The 23,456-nt window shown below is 62.4% G+C and overlaps 2 protein-coding genes across 4 annotated transcripts; one reads left to right on the forward strand and one right to left on the reverse strand.

The window, feature by feature from the left end:
- Positions 1-1,099: 1,099 nt before the first annotated feature.
- FSCN2 (fascin actin-bundling protein 2, retinal) lies at positions 1,100-10,870 on the forward strand. Of its 2 annotated transcripts, none has more exons than XM_044938688.1 (5): positions 1,100-5,942; positions 9,368-9,524; positions 9,879-10,000; positions 10,329-10,499; positions 10,621-10,870. In XM_044938688.1, exons 1-5 carry the CDS (start codon positions 5,117-5,119, stop codon positions 10,824-10,826), a joined length of 1,482 nt encoding a protein of 493 aa, XP_044794623.1. In that variant the 5' UTR covers positions 1,100-5,116; the 3' UTR covers positions 10,827-10,870. The 2 variants fall into 2 exon arrangements, with proteins under 2 accessions (XP_044794623.1, XP_044794624.1); XM_044938689.1 differs by having other exon boundaries at positions 1,102-5,942; positions 10,332-10,499.
- Positions 10,871-12,769: 1,899 nt separating this feature from the next.
- On the reverse strand, positions 12,770-22,580 carry FAAP100 (FA core complex associated protein 100). 2 transcript variants are annotated; one of them, XM_025279695.2, is made up of 10 exons: positions 22,328-22,580; positions 22,006-22,124; positions 20,557-21,518; positions 19,185-19,341; positions 17,868-18,631; positions 17,639-17,775; positions 16,297-16,413; positions 14,352-14,438; positions 13,794-13,931; positions 12,770-13,443 (listed from the first exon to the last, which is right to left on the reverse strand). In XM_025279695.2, exons 1-9 carry the CDS (start codon positions 22,490-22,492, stop codon positions 13,800-13,802), a joined length of 2,640 nt encoding a protein of 879 aa, XP_025135480.2. In that variant the 5' UTR covers positions 22,493-22,580; the 3' UTR covers positions 12,770-13,443; positions 13,794-13,799. The 2 variants fall into 2 exon arrangements, with proteins under 2 accessions (XP_025135480.2, XP_025135481.2); XM_025279696.2 differs by having other exon boundaries at positions 12,770-13,446.
- Positions 22,581-23,456: the final 876 nt, after the last annotated feature.

The following is a 23,456-nucleotide window of genomic DNA, read 5'->3' on the forward strand; positions in this document are numbered from 1 at the left end:
GGCAGTAGGCAATCATATTTTAATGAAGCTGACCTGGTCCTCACTCAGTTCCATACAGCCGGGACTCACTAGGATAATGTGAGTGCTCCTCTTATCCCAAGAATGTGCAAAGGTCCTGAGGTGCGGGTGCTGGAAGATTGCCCAGTGGTCATTGCCCTCAATCTTGTCCTTGTGGTCCCTTTGGAAACTTTTGGCCTTGCTGGAGCCCGGAGGCCTCTGGTCTCTCCCTCCCTCTCCTGCCAGATATAGCCCTCGTCTCCCGCTCTCCCCAGCCCCTCACCTTATGGCTTTACCAGAGACAAAAACCAGGAGATTCACCAACTTCGTACCCTGACAGCCCCAAGTGGGGGTTTCCCCAGCCCAGCCAGTAGGTGTCTGTTTAAAGTGGAACTGCCGAGATGGTGTGTGTGGGGGGTGCATGTACGTGTGTGTGTGTGTGTGTGCGTGTGTGTGTGTAGATGAGGGTCTTGGGAGGAGGGGTCGGTGGGGGAGGTGAGAGGTCTTGAGAGATGGTGGTGGGTGGAGCAGGCCGGGCACCCCCAGTGTTTGCCCAGACGGTGCAGTCTGAGATGTGGGCGCCCCCTCCCTTCTGCCCTGCTGAGGGGAGCTGTCACCCTAAACCGCCAGCAGGCCTCCAGTAAACCAACCTAGGCCCCCGCCCGCCCGTGTAAGTGGAACTGCGGGGCAGCAGAGAGCTCCGCCATGAAAAAATCATGAGGACACCAAGCTGTGGGCCTGTTTCAGGAACAATGCAGGAGGCTAGGCCCTGGGCACCTGCCGAGCTGGACCCCAGAAGCAGGTGATGGGCCCAGGAGTGAGGAAATCAGGGCCTCGGGCTGTGCCCAGCAGCACCTGGACCACCAGGACGGCCCTCACCTTGTGGGGCCAAGGAGTCCAGGGCAGAGGGTTAAGGAGGGACGGCAGAGGCCTGGCATGGGAGGGATGGTGTGCCCGGGGTGGGGTGGGAGAAGAACACCATCTAGTGCAGCAGCTGGCCAAGGCCTGGGGCTGAGGCTCTGGGGTGAGGCGTCAGCAATCTGCTCTGTGAGGAGTAATTCCCAGACTCACTGCCCTGTGGGCCTTCTGCCGTTGCTCAGCGCCGGGAGTCCAGACCTGATTTGGGAAAGGTGTGACTGTGGAGGTTCCTTAGCCAGTGGGGCTGCCCTGGCCCCCATCCTGGGCCAGTTTCCAGGGCTCCAGGCCAGCTGAGGCAGGGAGGGCCCCCTCCCCCAGCCTGCACACACAGAGCACCTGTGCCAGCTCACACCACCAGCATCAGCGTTGCCCGGGCACCGAGCCTGGCGCACGCGCTTGTTGCCATGGCAGCAGGCAGTGTGCTGGCAGGAACCCAGGCTGGGCTCTAGCATCAAGGGCTGGCTGTCTCGACGTGCAGAGGTGGGGGTGCTTTCCCTGGTAGCCCCGGAGGGGCATGGCTGGGGGGAGTGGGAGGGGGTCCCTCCAAATGGCTAGGACTGCCCAATCCCCAGCATTCCAGGAAAGGAACAGTTTCCTGAGAGCTACAGGGTGGATGTTAGAGGTCTGGGGGGCTTTAAGGCCCTCTCTGCTCCTGGTCCCACCTGGACACTAAGGGGGGCAGGAGGTCAAGGATCAGCCCCAGCCTTGTCTGCTGGCGGCGTCTGATAGCTGAGGCCACTCCCACCTTCCGGGTCCAGCTGTGGCCTGAAGGGCCCAATCTGGCTGTGTCCATCCGCAGATGGCCACTCCCGGCAGTAGGGGCCAGAGGCATGGCTCGTTGCAGGAAATGGCGCCCTCCTCCAGTCAAAGATATTAAAGTTGGTGTGTCAGACAGCCTGACATCTGTGCTCAGGCCTGGTCCCGGTTGCAGATGCCAGCTCAGGGTGGTGAGCACACACTGGGTTCTTGCCCCCACCCCTGGGAAGGGACGGGGTCAGGTTCAGAAGTGAGCAGGGCAAGTGAATGGGGCTCCCAGAGTGGCAAGGACCTTTTATGTCCCAGGGCACAGGCTGGACAAGGCAGTCGTGGGCACATTTGTGTGCCCCAAATGGGTGGCTGTGTGGACAAGTTCTGGCAGGGGGCATGGGGTTCTGTGGGAAGGGTGCTCCCCATTGCCTGCGGATGCTGCCCCAGTGTGAGAGGTGCCCCTGAAACAAACTCCCTTAGGCCACCCACAGCCTGGTCACCCTGCTGGGCAGCCCCGAGGGGGTTCTGAGGCTGGGATCCAGAGTAGCATCTCCAGGCTGGGGCTGACCCAGCAGGTGACTGTGGCTCACTCTGCCCAATTCCTGCCTGTGTGTACTTACACACACACACACACACACACGGCCAGACTTGCAGGCATCCTGCCCCACCTATCAGCAGATGCTGGGCCCATCACACAGGAACCCCCACATCAAACATTCACAGGCAGTTATTAGGTACCTACTGTGTGCCAGAGCCTTGCAGGGGATCCAGAAAGGAACCATGACCCTAGCAGGCAGCTGGGCGAGGCCCTGAGATCCTGAAGGGGGGAGGGAGGAAGGGAGGGAGGAGGTACCATCTGTGCAATCCCCCTCCCTCCAAGGAAGCCTGTGCTGGAAGGGCTGCCTCTCAGAGCCCACCCCCCAGCCCCCGGGGCCTGAAACACCACCCAGTGGCTCACGCCCCTGGATCAGTGCCGGGGAGCCCCACCCTACCCCCACTGGGGGCTGTGGGGCCCGAGAATTGAGAGGCCACGGCACTTCTGGCTCTGCTGCTGAGAGGCTGCCTGGAGCCAGGCCTGCTTAGCGCCTGGCGGCTGGGCTTCCTCCCGCGGGGCACGTGATGCCTGTGAGTGCCCTGCCAGCACCAGTCAGCGCTAATGAGACCGTCGTGCTAATCGGGTCCGGCTGGGCTCCTTCAGAAGGCTGGCTGGGAGTTGGGAGTGCAAGGAGAGAACAGTGCCCATGCCTGGGGTGGCCACAGCCACAGCTGCCCCTCGGGCTGCCCATACACACAGGAACTGAAGTGCGGACAGCATCATGGCTGGTACGCCCAAACCAGGACGTTTCCCTGGCATCAAGCGCTGGGCAATGCAGTCCCCTGGGAACATGGGGGGATTTCATGTGGGCATCATCTCTGCGGAGGGGGTGCAACCCCAGATTGCATCTCCCTACCATGGGGTGCCTGGCACACAGCCTAGTCAGTCAGTGTCCCGTAAACACCTGTGGGCCACAGAGGTGGACGACACTAGCCAAGACCAGTTCCTCGCTCAGTATGCACCATGCTGTCATGGGGATTTGTGTGCAGACCTATCTCCCTGAACCCCAGTGTGAACCCCTCAAGCAAGGGGTCGGGTCTCCTGGTCTCCTGCTCAGTGTCTGCACATGCCTGGGGAGGTCACTGCCCAGGATTGGGAACATGGAGGAACGACTCCAGAGCCGTGTGCCCATCCGCCCCACCCACCTCCTGGGGCCTCCGCATGCCCAACCTGAGGCCCCTTCATTCTGTTGGACCCCCACATGGCCTTGAAAGGGATGGAGGGGTGATGTCTGGAACATCAAGGGCAAGACTCAGGAGGCCAAGGCTGGAAGTGCCCTGTGGCTCCCACTCCTGGTCCCCAGGGAGGCCTGAGGGTCACACGCTGTGATGAGGAAGAAGACACCGAGGCTGGCCCGGGCCCAGGGCAGGTGGCTCTGGTTTCACTACTTGGCTCCTGGCCCCTGAGGCAGGTGCAAGAGACAGACAGGCAGGGCGAAGCTGAGCAGGCCCACCGCAGCCCCCTAAGACAGCATCCACAGGCTCAGGGTTTGGGGAGGTACAACAGGGTGGGACCCCAGAGACTGAGCTGGGAGGTACCAGGGTCAGAGGTAGTCAGCTGTGGCTTCTCCTAGCCTGCTACCCTTATCCTGCTGGGAAGGCTTTGCTTCTGTGTGATAGTGGGACCCGGCCCATTAAGGACCCCATAAGGACCCCACAGTCAGGCCAGTCGCTCTATGCAGTGTGAGTGGCAATTCAGGGGTCCCCAGGGTCATTCATCAAGGCTGGCTTCACCAGAGCCCACCCATGGCAGACAGAGCAACCTCATAGGCCCTGAGAGTTGCTCAGGGTACAGGGGTCGGGTCCAAGCCTGGCCCTGTGACCCCAAGTCCAACGGCCTGCCACCTCCTCATGCTGCCCGGGATGACGCCTGCTCCACATGTGTGCTCCCAGGTCACCCTCCCGCTGTGCAGCCCGCGAGGTGGGCATGACTGTCTCCATCACACAGCTGCCACCTCAGCCCAAACCGAGGGCCCTTCCCCCCGGGGCCCGGCAAAGCCAGGCTGTCTGGCCAGTGTGAATCTGGCTGAGCAGCTGCCTCTTCACACCTGGCATGGATCTGGGTGCCATGAGTACCAGGATGGGGGGGTTGCCTGGCCCGCTCACTGGCACTGACAGCCCTGCCTGCCACTTTCCCAGCTACAGGCCACCCTTGGGAAGCACCAGACTCGGGGCTGCAGGCTGTGACCCAGGGGCTGCTGAGGAGGACAGTGCAAGGCTCAGCCGCAGCCGCCCGGGTAGCAGCAAGGAATCAGAGAAGCGGTAACTGGATCTGGCGGCCGAGGGTGGAGGGCTGCGATCGGGTTGCGGCCACACGCAAGTTTTCCACCAGGCAGCTTTCTCTACCCCGGGAAAGAGCTGGGCTGGGCTGGCGAGCCTGTGCAGTGGGTCTGGGGGCTCGGAGGTGGGCAAGGAGAGAGGCCAAGACTGGGGGGTGGGTATCCAGAGGGTGGGGCACAGCGCCGGAGCCAGGGCCGGGCAGCCGCCAGTGAGCACAAGGAGGTGGTCAGCCCTGCGGTGAGTGGCACTCTCCAGCCCCGCCGGCCCCGGGCTCTGGCCCCTGGGCAGTCCGGGAGTGGCTGAAATCCAAGCTGGGGTAACGAAAGGCTGTTTCTAAGCCGGCACAGTTCTGATCCGCCCTCCCACCCTCCCTCTGCTGCCCGCTGGCCATGTAAGAGCTGCCTGGGCCCTCCACTGCTGGTCAGAGGCAGCATCTGAGAGGGCAGCGGGTCCATGACGCCAGCCGGGCCTGGGGGGCGTGGGCCAACCCAGACGAGCCGGACCTCTAGGGGACCTCAGGGGCTGTGAGCACAGAGAGAGCTTCCTGGGCCCCCGTCGGGGACCTCAGCCAGGCCCGAAGATGCCTACCAATGGCCTGCACCAGGTGCTGAAAATCCAGTTTGGCCTCATCAATGACACTGACCGCTACCTGACGGCCGAGAGCTTTGGCTTCAAGGTCAATGCCTCGGCACCCAGCCTCAAGCGGAAGCAGATGTGGGTGCTGGAGCCAGACCCAGGGGAGGGCACTGCCGTGCTGTTTCGCAGCAGCCACCTGGGCCGTTACCTGTCGGCCGAGGAGGATGGGCGTGTGGCCTGCGAGGCGGAGCAGCCGGGTCGTGACTGCCGCTTCCTGGTCCTGCCGCAGCCCGATGGGCGCTGGGTGCTGCAGTCGGAGCCACACGGCCGCTTCTTCGGCGGCACCGAGGACCAGCTGTCCTGCTTCGCCACGGCCATCACCCCAGCCGAGCTGTGGACAGTGCACCTGGCCATCCACCCGCAGGCCCACCTGCTGAGTGTGAGCCGGCGGCGCTACGCACACCTATGCCCGCAGGAAGATGAGATCGCAGCGGACAGCAATACGCCGTGGGGTGTGGACGCGCTTGTCACGCTCATCTTCCAGAACCGGCAGTACTGCCTCAAGTCCTGTGACAGCCGCTACCTGCGCAGCGACGGCCGCCTCGTCTGGGAGCCCGAGGCTCGCGCCCGCTACACGCTTGAGTTCAAGGCGGGAAAGTTGGCCTTCAAGGACTGCGATGGCCACTACCTGGCACCCATGGGCCCCGCGGGCACGCTCAGGGCAGGCCGCAACACACGGCCTGGCAAGGACGAGCTCTTCGACCTGGAGGAGAGTCACCCACAGGTGGTGCTGGTGGCCGCCAACCACCGCTACGTGTCCGTGCGGCAAGGTAACGGGGTGTGGGCCTGTGTGTGTGTGTGTGTAGGGTCCTGTAGTGAGTGGCTCCGGGTTGAGGGGTGAGAATACACTTGTAGAATACAGTGGGCCGTAGGCCAGGTATGGGGTCCCTGGTGAGCCTCAGGCCCGCCGGACAGCTGCTGAATGCAGGATGGGCAGTGCCCAGGTGGAGGTGGTTGAGGCCCAGGCTTTCTGTGGTGAGGGGCAGGAGGGCAGGCCCCATCCGCACCGGGCTGCCCCCTGACCGCCCTTCCCCTTTTCTTCTATCACCCCACTTCTGAACTTTAAAGGAAATTGGGGCTATGGCCAAGGGCAGCGAGGGCAGGCAGCAGGAATGGAGTGGGGCGGGATCCTGGGGGCCTTCCAGTCCAGGGAGATGTGAGCGGCCCCTCCAGAGCCTGGACTCCTTGGTGGGGAGACACTCTCTGCTCAGCAGGTGTCGCGTGGCTCCCCCCAGGTCCCCGATCATTGGTCACCTGCTTCATGTGACCCGCGGGCCCTTCTACACATGATCACCTGCCTATGGGGTGAACATGGGCAGCTCCCACGTCCCCTCGAGGAAAGTGAGGTTCCAGAGTGGCTCCATGCTGCTCAGACTCCTGGCTCTGTGCACCCAGAAGGGGTGGGTGTACCCAGACCTGGCTCACTGCCACCACCTGGTCCCAGCCCTGAGCACATAGAGGGGTGGCCAGCTGTGGCTCTAGGGACTCCTACCTGTCGTTTGGATCTTCAAGGCCAGTGCTGAATAGGGACCTGCATTCAGCAAACACCCCTGAATCCTTGTGGAGTGTGGCTGGGCCCTGAGGTGTAAGGGAGGACAGACAGCCCCAGTCTTTCCCGTCACAGGTCCTACTGTTTGGCCACACTGCTTTCTGGCCTTGACCAAGGCCCATATGCTTGGTTTGCCAGTAAAAGGTGGGCAGTAGTGGGGAAAGCTTTCTCTGTGAGTCAAAGGAAATGCTGGCTACAAAGCATCTGTCCACGTTCAGCTTGTGAGTGAGACAAGTGGTAGTGTGGATGGTGGTGATGGTAAGGGTGCCATGGTGACAGAGCTGGTGCTGGTGGTCCTGCTGCTGATGGTGGTGTTGGTGCTGATGGAGATGATGGTGGTGGTGGCGGTGGTGAGGGGGGGATGGTAGCCGTATAAACCATTTTTCATTCTTTGGATTACCCTGCATCTGACCCGATCCCTTTGATGGGGGAATTCCCCCACAAAGGAACAGATTCACCCCCCCACCAGCGCCACTGTGAGGCCAGGGGTACCTACATTCACCTCCCTGCTTTCCTTGCATAAGCCTGAGGGCATCAGACCTGGCCCTGAGATGTTCCGATGTTGACTTTGCTAACCAGTGATTCAGGGAAGCAGAGTGTGGCATCTCAGGCTGAGGGAGCAGGGGGATAGAGCCGCTAGGTTTTGAGGCAGCTGGGGTGGTGGCTTCTGCGGAGTGGGCTGGTGGTCCCTTGGTCCCTGTCATTTTGCTGGCCAGGTAGCCCCCAAACTTGTCTCCTTCCCCCAGGCCAGGGCGTTTGTGAGCAAATTGGCTTTTCCTGTTGATTTTTTTTTTCTTTACCAACCTCCATCAGCCAGAGTCTGCTTGTTTCTGCTATGTCCACTGCCAGCCCTCACTGATGTGGTATTGCTGCCAGGCTGCCCAACAAGCAGTGTTTGCTGCTGCAAGTAACAATGGCTGCTTATTGGCTTAAGCCACGAGGACACTAATATCTCGCCTAAGTAGAGGTCTGCGGGCACAGGGGTGGTGGGGTCCCAAACAGGCACCACATCCAGCTCAGTGGCATCACCAAAGTCTTCTGCTCTTTCCTCTTTGAGGAACGGCTCTCCCAGGACAGCTCTGACCTCAGACTGGGGCCCCTGTGGTTACAAGACAGCTGCTGCTATTCCGGACCTCATGTCCAAACAAAACAAAGTCCAAAGGGAAGAGGGGCACTGGCTCTTCTTGTGGCTTTGCAGGAGTAAGAACAGGTCTTCTGTAAATGCTCTCAGACGCCCCTTCTTGCTCACACATCCACCACTTGATCAATCCCTCCTGGGACAGTAGGGTCCATACTCTTTGCCGGTCCCAGCCAGGACTCCATGAGACCCTGATGCTGCAATATTGGGGTCCCAGGAGCAGCCGGCTGTGTGAGACTGAGCCCCTGGGCTGTATCCTATCTAGAGAGGGTGTGTGGAAGGTGATGCTGGGGACACCAAGAGGCTTGACCTCAGAGATGGGGGTGAAAAACTTGAAGCCACAGCCTCATACCCCTGGCTTCACTCCTCCCTTTAGTACCTGTCGGATGGCTCCCTCATCTTCTCAGATCCTGCTTCAGGGAGGCCATCCCTGGCCAAAACCCCAGCAGTCATGGGCACTGGACATACCATTTTCGTTGTCCACCGCTCCCCCTGGGCCAGTGTCTGGAGAACAAGGCCATTGTTTTGTTATTGCTGATCACAGGCTGGGGGCAGCAGGAGCTCACTTTGTGCAGCACTGCTGATGGGATGGTGGGGTTGGCAAAGAGAAGGGGTCACTTTCTTGGGGTCTGATCAGTGATCTGTGTAAGAAGGGAGACAGACTCCAGTCTGGGGGACAAAGAGGACAAAGCCATGGCCCCCCCTCTCCAGTCTGGGCCCTGCATGCTGCCCCACTTCCTTCCCAGGGGGCGGGGCAGAACAGGATATGGCCCTGATCCTTCAGTCCTGGTGGGGGTATGCCCCACTCCCTTCTGCTCTGCTTGCTGGAGCTGCTGGGGCTCTGCCTCAGTGGAACTCTGATCTGCCAGTTGCGATGAAACAAGGACGTGGTTTATGGGAAGATACCAGGGAAACCCCACTGCCTAACTGCTCTTCCCCATCCTGGTCATAGATGCCCCATTCATCATTCATCTCCCTCCCAAGCAGAGTCCCAAGTAGCTTTGCCCTCCCTCTGGGGTCCTGGGAGACCACACACATGTGCATGAGGGGCTGAGGAGATGACAGGGGGCCAGCCCCAGCTCAGTGCCCAGGAGCAGACCCCAGGCCCCCGCTGTGTCCTGAATCATGCTAGGGAAGGACAGGGACCCTGCTGTGTCCACCCAGCAGCTTAGGGAGGAGTTATAAATAGAGGTTGCTGTAAGTCCTGGGTCCAGAGAGCAGGAGCAAGCAGATTACCTGCTGATTAGCTGAGGCAGGGGATTTGGTGGCACGGAAGGGCCTGGCTCCTGGGGCTGTGATGGGAACCTGGCCTCTAGGAAGCGGTGTGTGTGCGTCCACAATGCGCCTGCACGGCGCTGGGGCAGAACTCCAAATCTTCTTAAGTCCAAAGGGTTCTAGAAGAGACCCCCGCTGACTTCAGGGATGCCCCAAGAGCATGCCTTCCCATCCCTCTGCTCCCCACCCCACCCAGGGTGAGGCGTGAGGGGCTTCCCATCTCCTCCCTCCAGGGGTCAATGTCTCAGCCAACCAAGATGAAGAACTGGATCACGAGACCTTCCTGATGCAAATTGACCAGGAGACAAAGAAGTGCACCTTCTATTCCAGCACTGGGGGCTACTGGACCCTGGTCACCCACGGGGGCATCCAGGCCACAGCTACACAAGTGTGAGTCCACCATCCTTACCTCTGTGACCCCCTGCATCTCCACCAGCACCTCCTCTACACATACCACTTCCGCTGCCATCACCACCACCTCTTCCACCATCACCACCACCATCATCATCTCCATTTCCACTACCATCTGCATCGCCACCTCCACCTCAACCATGGGGACCACGTAGCCGCCCAACCAGGGAAGAAGGCTGCTAGCGTGCAGGGCAGCTCTTCATGGTGGTGGGCGTAGCAGTGGAAGTCAAGTGCCTTGAGCGGGTGGTACTGGACTTGAAGGGGATGGGGGAGGTCTGACCCTGAGTCCCCATGTCCTGCTCCTCTGAGGGGACCTTGACCTGCTCCTTTCAGTTCTGAGAACACCATGTTTGAGATGGAGTGGCGGGGCCGACGGGTGGCCCTCAAGGCCAGTAACGGGCGGTATGTGTGCATGAAGAAGAATGGGCAGCTGGCGGCCATCAGCGATTTTGTGGGTGAGCACACCCCTCCTGCCCTGGGGAGCCCGGGGCTGGGCGCTGTGCCTGGGGACAGTGCCAGCTCAGCCTCTGTCTCCACCCAGGGCTGGGCCCTCTCCCTCCCCATGGAGCTGCTGCTGTCTACGACAAGGGTCGTACTCCCCAGTCCAGCCCGTTGCTCTTGACGTGGGGGCTCAGATCCAGAGCACCCCAATCACTGCTGCACTTCTGGGGAACCAAGGGCTCACATAAGCGGTGGGCAGATCCAGGCGCACAAGCGGGGCGGGTCCTGGCCTGGCGATCTCGCGCGGCTGTGGGAAGGCCCCTCAAGCCCTTGTCTCGCCAGCAGGGGAGGACGAGGAGTTCACGCTCAAGCTTATCAACCGGCCCATCCTGGTCCTGCGCGGCCTGGACGGCTTTGTCTGCCACCGACGTGGCTCCAACCAGCTGGACACCAACCGCTCGGTTTACGACGTGTTCCACCTGAGCTTCAGCGACGGCGCCTACCAGATCCGAGGTGCGGGCGAGCGGGATGGGGCTGGGGAGCAGCGGGAGGTGGGGGCCGGAGAGAGTAGGGGCTGTGCCCAGCCCAGATCGGGGAGCGAGCCGCCCGTGAACCCTTCTCTGCCCCACCCCAGGCCGCAGCGGCGGGTTCTGGCACACCGGCAGCCACGGCAGCGTGTGCAGCGACGGCGAGCGCGCCGAGGACTTCCTGTTCGAGTTCCGGGAGCGCGGCCGCCTGGCCATCCGGGCCCGGAGCGGCAAGTACCTGCGTGGCGGCGCCTCGGGACTGCTGCGCGCGGACGCGGACGCGCCGGCTGGGGTTGCGCTTTGGGAATACTGAGCGCCGCCCGTCTGTCCCCCATTAAACCGTGTCTGTGACCAGCGGCTCGCGGGTCAGTGGCGCCGCTCGGGGTGCGTGGGGAAGGGTTTGCACCGACCCGCCGCAGGCCCGCTGGGCCTTTCCTGCGATGGTCGCTCGACTGCTCGACACTCCGCCATCCCTCATGCCCAGAAAATCCAAGGTTGGCGCTTGTCCAGCCGATTGAACGTCCCGAGACCCCTTCCTGGACTGCCAGTCCCGGGCCTTCTTTTGTCTACATCACTCCTTGGCACATAGCTCCTCTCCAAGCTCGTGGGGAGTGGAGAGGACCCCCATTCTACTCAGCAGGACAGGGATGGGAGTGGGACAGTTGGGAGGAGCCTCATCCCAGGCCCCAGCAAGTCAGGTAGATTAGAGGGTCTTCAGGGTCTTCATAGCACATATCACTGCTCCCTTCCCCAGGGATAGGGTCTTAGGGAATCCTGGAAGCACCTGATGAAGTGACCGCTAGCCCTCCCAGACAGGGTTATGTGCAGCCAACCATGGGGGAGAGGGCTCTTCTCAGCCTGTGCACTGGCCTGCTGCCACCCAGTGTAGGAAGGGTGGACCACCAGAACAAGGCCCATGGTTCACCCACAGGTCTCCCCAAACCAGCTGGCACCCAAACCACCCCAGTCGCCATGGACCCCCACCCAGGCCAATACCTCCTGGAGGTGCTGGGTAACCTGGACCACAGGAGGTGGGAGTGGGTTGGGAGGTGTTCCCCCTGGGATTGGCCTAGGCCTTGAGGACTGGGGTGATGGAGGGCTGGGGGGACAGCCTGAGCAAAAGTAGGGGGAGACCACCGGCCTCACTGACCATTCCCCTCAGCCCACACCCTCTCCCACCCTGGGCAGCCCCCACTCTTGCCTGGGGCCTGAAGTGCCCCTTCCAGTGAGTCTGGCCAGTGTGAGGTGCTTTGGGAAAGGGGGACAGCTGGGACTCCTCTCCAGGGCCCCGCCTTGGCTGGCTCCCTGCCTCACCGCTTCCCCTCACCTTAGGGATGAAGAAGAGTTGGGTCCCACATGGGCCAACAGGTCAAGGTGGGCTCTAATAGACACTGGCCCAGAGGGGACGAGGGGACTGCCCTGCGTGCGGTCTGCACTGCCCCCTGGTGGCTTGAGGGACAGGAGGGTTGCCTGCTGGGCACTCTTGGCACCCTTGTTCAAGTGCTCCAGTGGGCGCCAAGGAGGGTCTCCTGTTTGCTGACCTTGGCTGGACAAGGTACTTGGCCTCAGACACGCTGAGTGGAGTGTGTGCAGCCCAGGGCAGTGGCTGGAGACGGGAGGCAGGGAAGAGGGCTTGGGGGTCCCTGTGGGCTGGCCTGCCCACTTCTTCCTCCCCCGGGAGGTGACAGGAAGACGACCCTCAGAAACAGCCACTAAGGGGGTGCAGGCCCTTCCCTGGTTGGGCCGCAGCTCCCCTCCAGGCTGTGTAAGGACCACCCAAGCCAGCAGGGACCGGAGGCCAACTGCTTGCTCATCCTTGAAGGCAGCTGTTACACTGCTCCGGCACACACGGGGACAGGAGGCACAGAACAGTCTGGGTGGGCAGAACCCCTCCCCGTCCTCCCTCCTGCTCAGAAGAACACTCCGGTGCTGGGTCTGTGTGATGACCCCAGACCCCAACTTGGAGCACACCACCGCCCCTCTCCCTCAATGGAGGACGACGAAGAGGTGCCCGTGGTCCTCCTGCGGAGGGGCCCTCATGACCTTAATGGCCCTGCAGGGACCACTTCACCCCAGTGTCTGACGGTTCCCACTGGCCTGAGGGCCCCAGAGAGGCCAGTTCAAGGCTCCTCTGGGGAGCGCAGTGGCCACCAGCCTTGGCGGGGGCTTGGAGCTGCGGTGAGCCCAGGAATCCAGGTCAAAGCTGCCACCAGACTGCAGGGGGAGGCTTAAAAAAACAGCTCAGGACAAGGCAGAGCAACAGAAAGGGTCATTTTTTGAGGCGGGATGCCTCACAGGCCCTGCATGCACAGCAGGAGAGCACCGTGTGAAGTCCCGGGGGAGAGCCGCCCTCCCCCAAAGCACCGGAGCCACCCCGGGGCTGCTGTCTGCCCCGAGGGACCCTTGGAAACAACGCACAGTGCTGGGCGCTGGGTGTGGCCCTGGCCAGAGGCACCTAGTTGTTGAGTGTTGTGGCCACAGGGCACCTGCAGGAAAAAACCCCTACCCCCCCCACCCCCACCCCGAGTCTTTGTGCTTTGGTCACAGGGAGCACCCTCCCACCTGGTGACCCCAGTAACTGCAAAGAAGCAGAACCAAGGCACCAGAGCGGGCCAGCTGTGCAGGTGTGGACAGTACTGGACAAGAGGCCTATGGGAAGGCGAGTGCTGCTGCTGAGAGGGGCAGCCCCAGGCTCTGGGCACCGTGGTGGGAACCAGACAACCGCTGAAACGCACCTGCCTGAGTCTCAACCCCAAAGCCCTGTCTCCAGGGCCCCTGCAGGCTGCGAGGGCAGCAGCAATCCTGCTCTGCAGTCTAGACCCCACGGCCAGGCCCGACTTCTGAGTGGAGCGACGTCGGTGATCCAGCCCCAACGTTCTGGGTGGGTGGCGGCCCAGCGGCGTGGAGGTTGAGTGCAGAGGCTGTGGCAGCTGCTGGAGGAAAGGAAGGAGTGATGTGGGAGGCCAACCGGGCCCCAGGCCCAGCGGGGTCACGGACTGCCTGGCTATCCTGACACAACAGCTACATGACCCGCCTCCTCTGAGCACACCCACCCCGGGGGGCACCGGGTGGCCATCTGGGGGTGCTGGCTGCATTCACCCCAGACCTTCCCCAGCTGTAATCAGGCTGAGTGCCTCCTGGGTCAGGAGCCAGGTTATCTCCATAAAACCATGGAGGTACTGTGAGCTGTCAAGGGTTCAGAGGCCGGGAAGGCCCTGGGCAGGGCGGGGTGGGGGTTTGGGGAGGGGGCTGCCAGTGTCCCGGTCGGAGCGGGGCCCACCTGGCGTCACAGCAGGAGGAGGCTGGGGCTGCGGAGGCGCCTGTACACCTGCAGCAGCCTCTGGGCGGTGGCGCAGGAGCTGGCTTCGTCCTCCGTGCACAGCCGGTCCCGCAATGTCTGCACCTCCCGCAGCAGTGTCTACAGGAAGGGACGGGTGGCGACAAGCTAGGGGCCACCTTCCTACCAGGCACGTTGGCAGGCCCCTCCGAGGCTGGGGGACACCCACCACTCAGATCCCACCCAGGCTGTGGCAGGTGGCCCGGGAAACACACTCCTCTGTGACCTTAACGTGATGACCCCTAGGGACAGGAGGTGTGGCTGGGGCTGAGGGGAGACTCCGTCCCCAGGGGACGGGAATGTCCCGGCCAAGGTGGAGCAGCCTGACCGTGCCCACTCTGCCCTCATCTGGCCCCTGCAACAGGAGCCCAGACCTGACTCTGGGCTAAGCGGACTGGGAGGCCCCGCCAAGCTGGGCGATACGCAGGTGCCTGTGTGTGTGACCCCAGTGGAGCCCCGGAGGGTGGAAGGTTCAGGGCACGGACCCCCGAAGGGCCTCACCTCGTGGTTGGCCTGCATCTGGTGGAGATACTGCAGGCGGAGATCAGGCGGGCTGGAGCCCCGGGCGGCCTGCTCCACCACCAGCCTCTGGAGGGTTACAAGGGGTAAGTGGCTGGAGAGGGCGCCCCTCCTATGTGTCCCCAGACAGAGCCCAGGGCTCCTGGCACCGGCCCGCAGAGCCAGGCAGCCCTCCCCGCTAGCTGAGACATCCATCAGGCCTCCCTGCCTTGCCCCTAGTTAATCTCCGCTCCACACGAGCCCCAGCCTGACAGTCTTTTACTTGGAAGTAACCTTCCTGATTCCCAGGGAGGATGCTCCCAGATGGATCCAGGCAGCAAGGCCCCCACTGGTCTCTGGGGCAAAGAACTAAGAGATCCCAACACCCCGAGAGGCAGCAGGAGGTGCCACCAGAAGCAGAAACTACACATCTGACAAGGTCCCCCCAAGCCTGAGCGGCCAAGTGAATGAACATCCTGTCATAGGTGTGTGATGTGGCAGACGGAGGGCAGAGGTCTGCAGCCCACGAGAAGATTCCCATCAGGGGAGTGCCTGCAGCACTCCGTTAGGGGCTGACTCATGCCTCCCAGATTCACACGTGGAAGGTCCAGCCCCCAGCACCTCAGGTGATGGTGTTTGGAGAGGGTCTTCACAGATAATCAAATTAAAATGAGGTCAGGTGTGTGGGCCTTAATCCCACAGGACTGGTGTCCTTCTAAAAAGAGATTAGGACACGGACATGCCAAGGGAAGAGCCCGTGAGGACCTGGGGAGGAGTTGGCCGTCCACATACCCAGGAGAAAGGCCTCGGAAGGAATCACCCTGTAGACACCTGGATCCTGGCCTCCAAACTGAACCCACTGTGTCCCATCTGTGGCATTTGGTCACTTGGTCCTAGCAGCCCTGGGATGCTAACTCCCCTTCTTGCGGGAAGTCTGGTCAGCATGCTCCCCACCACCCCAGTTTCTCACAACTGTCCACCTATCAGCTGCTGCGCTCGGCAGGTCTGCAGATGGCCCTGCACGTTTCAGGCCCAGCAAGAGCAATCACGTGGCACCCTCTGGGGTGGAGGGAAACAAGGGTGGGAGCTCCGCTCTGGGGACAGGAGAACAGATTCCTGAGCCCGGGCATGAAGCCAAGGCTGTGCCATGGCAGGGCCGTCACAGCACGGCTGAGGGGGACCTCTGGTCAGGGCTTGGCCCCCAGGCTTGCCTGGGCACACAGGTGGGTTTATTAATTGAACAGCAGCCTCTGATCCCTGCTGGAGCTCGGACTGCAACTCTCCGACTCTCGGGGTCTGGGGTGGGGTCTGGGCATGTGCACTGGTAAGTTCCCAGGTGAGGCTGACGCAGAGCCCACACGTAAGGAAAAGCATGGGAATCGGCTGATAGCTGCCAACCCAGACTGCTCTGTGCAGCCGAGGCCATGCACACAGAACAGGCAGGAGAGGGGCCACCTGGCCCTGGGCCCAGCCTGCCAAAGGGCCCAGCCTGCCAAAGGCCCCAGCTCACAGATTTCCCTGGGGGACACAAAGACCTCCCCTCAGATCCTAGAGTCGTGGCCCCAGTAGCCCCACAAGGCATCAAAGTGGCAGTGAGTGGCCCCCAGGGCTTTGTGTGTGTGAGGGCTGGCTGCCAACTCTCTCTTTCTTGGCAAAGACATGGAAGCCCCGACAAGCAGATACCTTATCCCAGGACCCGAGGCAGACCTCTCCACACTACTGTATGGAAATTTCATGCTGACAAGTCACAGGTGGGCTGTCTCCCTGTAACCATGTGTGCTCACGGGCCACTGGGGGCTACTGCCAGGAGGGTGAGAGACAAGTTCCCCCCACCTCCCAACTGGCCACAGCTCATCTGCAACCCCGGGCAGGAAGCCAAGCCACCAGGGTCCAGTGTCCCCACCACCCCACAGAGACTTCCCAGGCAAGCCCATGAGGGCCAACAGACCTGCAAACGCCCAACGATGGCGTGGTGTGCCCTGCACATGTTGGCTAGAGAGGAGCTCTCCACCTGGATCTCCATGGCCTGGATGGGGCCCGCTGGGCACAGGTCGGTGACGGTCGCCTGCAACGCACGAGAAGCCTCGTTGGCTGTCCACAGCCTTGCCTGGCCCGAGGGCAGCGTGGCCTATGGGAGCGTCTGAGCTGGCTGAGGCACGTAAGGCCTGGGTGGCCCCTCCACATCCCACTGTGGGCAAAGCCTGGGGGGCCCTGGGCCTCGATCTCCACACCCAGCATGAGTTTCCACCTGCAGAACCAGCTAGTCAAGCAACAGCAAAGCTGCTCATCTGGAAACATCCGTCCAGGAAGAGCCCTGCTCGCTCTGAGTCCAGGTGTGTGGCACTTACGCCAGAGGCGGTGATGGCTGTGGCTGCACCACCAAGGAGAGCCCATGCCCCAGCCCTCCAGGGCCCACCCTGTGCATTCCACGTCACCCGATAGCAAGGTCAGGTTGTAAAAAAACAGGGAGGGGGCTGGGCAACGGAGGTCTCTGCCTAGTGCCCTCCAGCCAAACATAAAACCTGGCAAAGATGGGTGACAGCCAGGACACAAGGCGAGACCCCAGGGTCCTTAGGAAGGATGTTGTCCCTGGAAGCTCTTCCTTCTGGACTGTGGGATGGCTGGGCACCCCACCCTCCCCACCACCAGGCCCCCGGGACACCCGACCTTGATGCTGCCTAGTGTGGGTGGACCTGAAAGGCCGCCAGTGGGCAGCCTCCACCCACCACCCTCAGAGGGGTGTGCCGGGTCACACGGGATGCTCCGCCACAGCCACCAACGCTGCGGCACGAGGGTCAGCTGGATGTGACCCCGAGGCTGCCAGGAGGGTCTCCGGAAGGAAGGTGTGTGCAAAGACCACACCCAGAGGACTGAGCCCTGCCTCAGTGTCTCAGCGGCCCCTGGGTGGGGTGTCTGTGACAGGGCCCAGCACCCTGGGGCTCTGGGGGCTGCGTGGCTCAGGGGCTGGAGGGCTTGTGCTGCTGCTGGCGACACAAGTGAGTGAGTTGCTCGGGCCACTATGAACTCCAGCTGGACGCAGGGCCAGGGCCACGCATGGGGAGCGCTGGACAGGGTGGTCCTCATGGAGACCCGGCTGGGAGGCTGATGCAGCTTCCAGCCCTAGGAAGACCACCCCGTCACAGCCTGCTTCTCGGACGTGGGTGCATCGGACTCCTCCGGAAGGTGGGCCCCAGAATCTGATTCTTCTCGAGCAGCCCAGGGACCCTACTCAGAACTGCTGCTGTCGAGGCCAATGTCCCCCTGGGGCAGGAGAGCTGACCCCTGCTTGCCTCTCGGATGATGAGGTGGACATCTGTGCCATCGGGGGCCACTCCCTGGACAGAGGACAGCGCCTGGGCCTTTACGATGTCCGCGGCAGCGTTCTCGGCGAGGAGCCAGTGCAGGGTGGCACAGCCCAGGGACATGCCTGGAGGAGAGAGGTGCGCCAGTGAGGCTGTCCGGGTTCCGGGGAGGGAGGAAGGGCCCCGAGGCTGCCAGAGGCCAGTCAATGCCACCAACCTGCGTGACTGTCCCCCAAAGCGGCCCTGAGCAGCTCTGCCGACACCTTGATGGTGGCCACTGACGGGGGCAGGTACTTGGCCCGCAGGGAATCGGGTCCCGCTGGCTGGCTGCCTGGCACGCGGCAAGTTCCCAGGAAGGTGTGGATGGGGTCCCTGGCAGGGCCCAGGGCCTGCATGTGGGGCACGCCCAGGCTGGGGAAGCGCAGGCCCTGCAGCATGTCCACCGTGTGCTCACTCAGGGGCAGGCACACGCCATCCTGCTCGGGCAGGACGACGGGGGTGCACTCGGCCGAAGGGGGGTCCTTGAAAGGGTCCCGGGGGGTGAGGGCCCTGCCCACGACCTCCCGGAGGCTGTAGAAGAGTGCGCAGGACACGGTCACGGGCAGGTCGAGGGCACCGTCCTCGCCGGGGCCCAGGGGCAGCGTCACCTCGCGCCGACCGCCAGGGCCGAGCTGGTCCACGGGGATGGTGTAGGTAACGGCTGAGCCAGCCGAGTCCAGGTCTAAGGCCCGGGAGCTGCGGAGCACCTGGATGCACAGGGCCCAGCCCCGGTCCAGGCTGAAGCTGCTGCTGTTCTCCAGCAGGCAGGTGGCCACCAGCACGTCTTGCAGTTGCAGGCAGCTCCAGGCGGTGCTGATGGTGCAGGAAATGGGCCGCGGACCCTCCCGGCTGGACAGCAGGGCGCAGCTCACGTTCATGACTTCGTTGAGGCAGGTCAGGGCCTTGTCCCGCTGGTCAACTGCCTTCTTCAGAGAAGACACTCTGGAAACAGACGTGGCTGCTGAGGGAAGACTCAGACCTCACTCCTCCTTAGGATAGGGTGAGAAGCCTTCACCTCAGGAGCTCCCGTCCTTCTCACACGACTGTCTAACCTGACCTTCCTCTCCAGCAACAAGAGAAGAGAGGGTGGAGGATGGAGCTGGGGCAGCCTGGACTTGGTGGCCTGGCCTCGCCCCCTGGGCTCAGAGAGCCTGTAACCCAATCTGGGCCACTGGGCCAGGAAGTGCCCATGGTGGGGCTGCCACCCCTGCTGTGCTCCCTGACGTGTTCCAAGTTGGCCCAGGTGCTCCTCTGCAGAGCCACCGTTGACAGCCCAGAGGGTGGCATGCACCCTGGAAATGGTCCTAAGCCACAGGGGCCTGGCATCCGCGCTGGCCTTTAGTATCACCTTTGGCCAGGCACCGCGACATCTGGGGCAATCTCGGGGGTCAGAGGCAAAGTCACAGGCCCTCTCTGGACCAGTGCCAGTGCCAATGTCTCAGACACCTCCTGGATGCCATGCCAGCCTCTGCCTGGGCCACAGCTCACTGCTCACCTCTCAGACACGGTGCCAATTCCAGACAACAGCTGCTTAATTTTCTTTCCAGCCTTTGCTGAGGTCACTCTGGAGGACTGAGGTGCCTCATCGTGTGGGTCCAGGTGGCAGATCATCAGCCGGCCTTTGGCAGACAGGGCCAGGAGCTCGGCACCCCCTGCAGGAGAAGACACGCAGGGCTTGGGTGGCAGGCAGGGAGGGGCACACACCTGGGAACATCCAGCAGTTTCTGGACTCAGATACATGTTGGCAGAACAGCAATGCCCCTGTGAGGAAAAGAGAGTCCTAGGGACATCCTTGAGGAGCCTGGAGTGCATCCTGGGCTGGGCACAGGCTGTGAGGGGCCTCCCTGGCAGGGGGTCAGCCAGCAGAGGCGTCACCTTGTACATGGACTAAAAGGGAACAGATGAGGGCCGTCGAATTAGCAGGGTGCGTGCCCCTTTCAACAGCCTCTGCCCTGAGTAGAGCTGCTCTGAGATTTCCTAAGAGGAGTGCTACGCAGGCCCAGGCATCCTTCACTGACCAGTTTGCACTTGCCAGGGCCTTTCTGGAAGCCTGCCGCCTCCCCAGCAGCGTTCTGCCTCTGTTCCCACTCCTGGGCACCAGGAGCTCCCTGGGATACAGGCTCCATCTCCTGTGACCCACTGGTTCTGCAGGTCCAGTACCACCGAGGCCCTGAGCCCTGCCCAGAGGTATGGCTCCCTCATTGCCTGCTACAGGCAGCCCTTCTTTCCCTGTGGGAGACAGTAGTTTCTTCCCTTTGAAAGCATTTCTTTCCTGTCGAGTATGGTCCACGGCAAGCCTTAGAGTGCACTCATGGGCCATCTTAAAGGGAATATATGGTGGGGGGAGGGCGGCTGTACCCCTCCCCCCAGCACTGGGCAGACACAGCTGAAACCCTCTCCGGCTCTGTCCGGAGAGAACACACACATCAGAGCTCAGGGATGCCCCCTCCCTGTCCCCCGCCTTCAGGGCAGGGTGGGCTCCTTGGAGGCCACTTGGTAAGTGGAACAAATGTTTTTCAGCCTTCAGGAGAAATGTAAAGGCTTGACCTGAACCAGTTTCAGTTTCCCTTGGATCACCTGCCACGTGAGACCTGTCACAGGAAAATGCTCTTACCAGGGGGCGTCCAAGTGCAGACCCTACCCAGGCAGAGGGGCACAAACCCCTCCCCGAAACCCACACAGGACCCCAAGACCAGCATCAACCACGAGGCTGCGGAGGCGGAGGGTCGGGCTGCCCGGGGCAGTTTTAAGGAGAGCAGGAATGAGGCAGGGAGAGGAAAACGGCCAGTTCACAGGGAGGAGATGCCAGGGCGGGGGCTCCAACCCCAACGCGGCTTTGGTTTTTAGCTTTCGGCCATGGCTCCTACCTTCAGGCGCGCTCGATGACACACAGAGAGTGACGAGGCTGCAGACACCCAAGTTGTCTGGATACAGTAGAGGGGGCAGGCTTCCTGGGGCCCCGTCACGCTCCGTGGGGTCCAAGGGGGAACCCTCCTGAGCCAGGTCGACTACACGGAGGCCCGCGGAGGTGCTGTGGTACACGTGGCTGCTCCTGTCGCAGGCCGCACAGAGCACGGGCCCCGGGACGCTGTACTCCCGCAGCTCAGGCACCAGGTGCCCTGCCTCATCCCAGCTGGCCTTGATGGCCAGCGTCCGGCCGTGGTGACCGAGGGCCACCAGGCAATCGCAGTGTACGTCTTCCACGTCCTCGGCCAGCGGCTCTGTCCTCAAGGCGCCAATGAAGACAACAGGCTCCTCCAGGTGATGGAGGATCTTGACAAGGGCCTTCGGATCACCTGGGGCTGACATGGAGCTGACCAGGGTCTTGATGATCACACAGCAGAGCTGGCCATCGGGGAGCCCACAGAGGACCACGGGTGACTCCAGGAGGGCGGCATCGGCTCCAAAGAGTAGCCCAAAGAGGGCCCCCTCCAGCATGACACCCTCAGAGCTCCATGAGTGGCCGAGTGGGGTCCTGGAGCCAGGTGGTGATGCACAGCACAGCACTGGGAGGAAGCGGGGGGCTGCGGACTCCCCCTGGCTCCCAGCTGGCGGGGTGCAGGTGGACAACTCCACCTCACCAATCTGGCCTCCGGGCCTGGGGTCCTCCCCTGGAGGGGGACGCTCAAACAGCTGCATCTTCCACTGGGTGGGGCCCAGTGCCAAGGTGACAAGCGTGTCATCAAGGACGGTGAAGGCATGCAGTGAGGCGTCCGGGAGCACACAGGAGTCTGGGTCCACAGGGATCACAGGGACAGGGGGCTCACCGACCTGCCCATCCTCCCTGTCCTGGTCGTCCCCACCATCCTCCTCGTCTCGGCTCACAGACCTTGGAGAACCCAGGGGACTGTCGGTTACAGTGCTCACAGGCTCCCTTCGGGCCAGCCTGCCACCGACATGACGGGTGTGGGGTCTGCACAGGGAGCGATCTCAGAGGCCGCCACCAGGGAGTAGCTGGCATGCCACAGTGCCTCCCACCTGCTCCAGGGAATGCTCTGCTTCCCCTACCCGGGTCACCCAGGGACACATGCATAACAGCATGTATCAAGGCTTCCAGAAATGGGGTTTGGATAGAAAATTCTCAACAATGCAGAACTGTCAGGACCCCGAGTCCTCACCTGTGGTGAGTGCTCATTCTGAACCCCGTTCAGAGGTGACCAGCCCATATAGGTCACAGGGGCAGTGTTTGAGGACGACAGGGAAGTACTACCACTCAGAAACAGTGACAAGCCCATCTGAGGACATGTCAGCCTCAACCTGGTAGAGGCCAGTGTGGGCCCAACCCAAAGCAGTGCCTGCCAGCAACCAAGCCTCACCTGGTCGTCTTGTCCAAAGACAAGCAATAGATGCCGCTCCGGGCGCACAGGACATAGAGCACCTTGCGAAGGGCCAGGAGCTCCAGGTGCCACACCTGACCGGGAAACTTGTACACGGCCTGGACGACCGGGGAGAAGGGCAGTGTTGGGTCAGGGGCGTGGGGGCTCAGGTGAAGCAGAGGACAAACTCCTCAAATGCGCCGGCCGCTCCGAACATCCACGCCCGACCCCGCCCCCTCCAGGGCCCGGGATCCCTCCCGCCCCAGCCCCCCAGCCCCTAGGCCCCCAGTCCCAGCCCCTCCCCGGTGTGCCCGGTGCTCACGATCAGCAGCCGCCCCTCCCGGTCGTAGACATAGACCATCTCTCTCCCAGTGGACAGGAAGATCTCCGCCCCGTGGCACAGCACGCGAGGCTTGCCCGCCGCCACGCCCCCGAGCGGGCAGCAGAAGCCCGCCAGGTATTCGACCCGCGGCCTGGGGTCGGCCATGGTGGGATCGCCCTGGAGCCCAGCCACCAGCGGGGGCTCGGCCTCGCGGCGCGGGAGCCGGGGGGCGGGGCCCTACGCTTTACGGCCGCCCAGGTCGTAGCGCGGCCTCCGCCGTACGGCGGGGCCGGGGGGCGGGGCCGCTGCGCGCCGAGTCTCGGGGGCGTCTCAGCGGGAGCCGGGCCCTCGTGCCGCTGGGATAAAGCTAGCGCACACAGAGCTGTATGCTAAAGGGCGAACGTGTTTAAAGCCAAACGCGGGAAGCAAAAGGGCCTGGCCTCTCCACTCCTCTCCACTCGGGGGCTCCACTGGACCCTCCCGAAGTCGAAGGGCCGGGCAGGCTCCCGAGCCCGGGCTAGTACACAGGTTCCCCCAGGGCGGCGATCCCTCAGAGCATGTCTCCTCCGAGCGGACAGTCCGCTCCTAAAGCGACTGTCTAGCGTTTTGGGGTTGGGCCTGTTAAGTCCAGGAGGGGGCGGGCAGCGCCAGGTCTTGACACTTTCGCAGCCGGGGTCTCTTCCCTCTGAGCTACTGAGCCACATCCACGCCTACCCCGTCCCCAGGACACTGCCGCCTCTGAACCTAACATGGACAGAAGGGTCTCTTCCTTTAATGCTATAACTGCCTGTGGGTGTGTTGGTTTGACTGGACAGTGAGGAAAATGGGTAAGCCAGAGGAATTCTGGGTTGAGGACAGAAGACCATGAAGAAAACCACCGGTTAGGCCTTGGTAAGGGGGTTGGGTACAGCTCACCAGTAGTCATCCTGGCGGTCAGGGTGAAGACAGGGCAAGACACCTCTTCTCTCTAACCCTATCCTCCATGGCTTTGGGGAAAGGTCTGATCACATGGCCCAAGAGTTCTCTGAATAGAGACTGAGCTCAGAGTGACACTGAAAGATGCTTGCAGATAGGTCAGTTACACTCCTCTCAAGGCCAAACATCTATGAAAGAGGCATCTGCGGGGGTG

The sequence above is a fragment of the Bubalus bubalis genome, chromosome 3 (assembly GCF_019923935.1).
Source record: "Bubalus bubalis isolate 160015118507 breed Murrah chromosome 3, NDDB_SH_1, whole genome shotgun sequence".
NCBI lineage: Eukaryota > Metazoa > Chordata > Mammalia > Artiodactyla > Bovidae > Bubalus > Bubalus bubalis.

Excerpts from the sequence above, each read along its gene's own strand:
- FAAP100 (XM_025279695.2), bottom strand. The coding sequence starts at position 22,492 with ATGGCCGACCCCAGGCCGCGGGTCGAATACCTGGCGGGCTTCTGCTGC. Across the intron at positions 22,125-22,327 it reads GGGAGGGGCGGCTGCTGATC|GCCGTGTACAAGTTTCCCGG; the intron begins GTGAGCACCGGG and ends CCGGTCGTCCAG. Across the intron at positions 17,776-17,867 it reads TTTGGGGGACAGTCACGCAG|GCATGTCCCTGGGCTGTGCC; the intron begins GTTGGTGGCATT and ends TCTCTCCTCCAG.
- FSCN2 (XM_044938688.1), top strand. The coding sequence starts at position 5,117 with ATGCCTACCAATGGCCTGCACCAGGTGCTGAAAATCCAGTTTGGCCTC. Across the intron at positions 5,943-9,367 it reads CTACGTGTCCGTGCGGCAAG|GGGTCAATGTCTCAGCCAAC; the intron begins GTAACGGGGTGT and ends TCCTCCCTCCAG. Across the intron at positions 9,525-9,878 it reads CAGGCCACAGCTACACAAGT|TTCTGAGAACACCATGTTTG; the intron begins GTGAGTCCACCA and ends TGCTCCTTTCAG.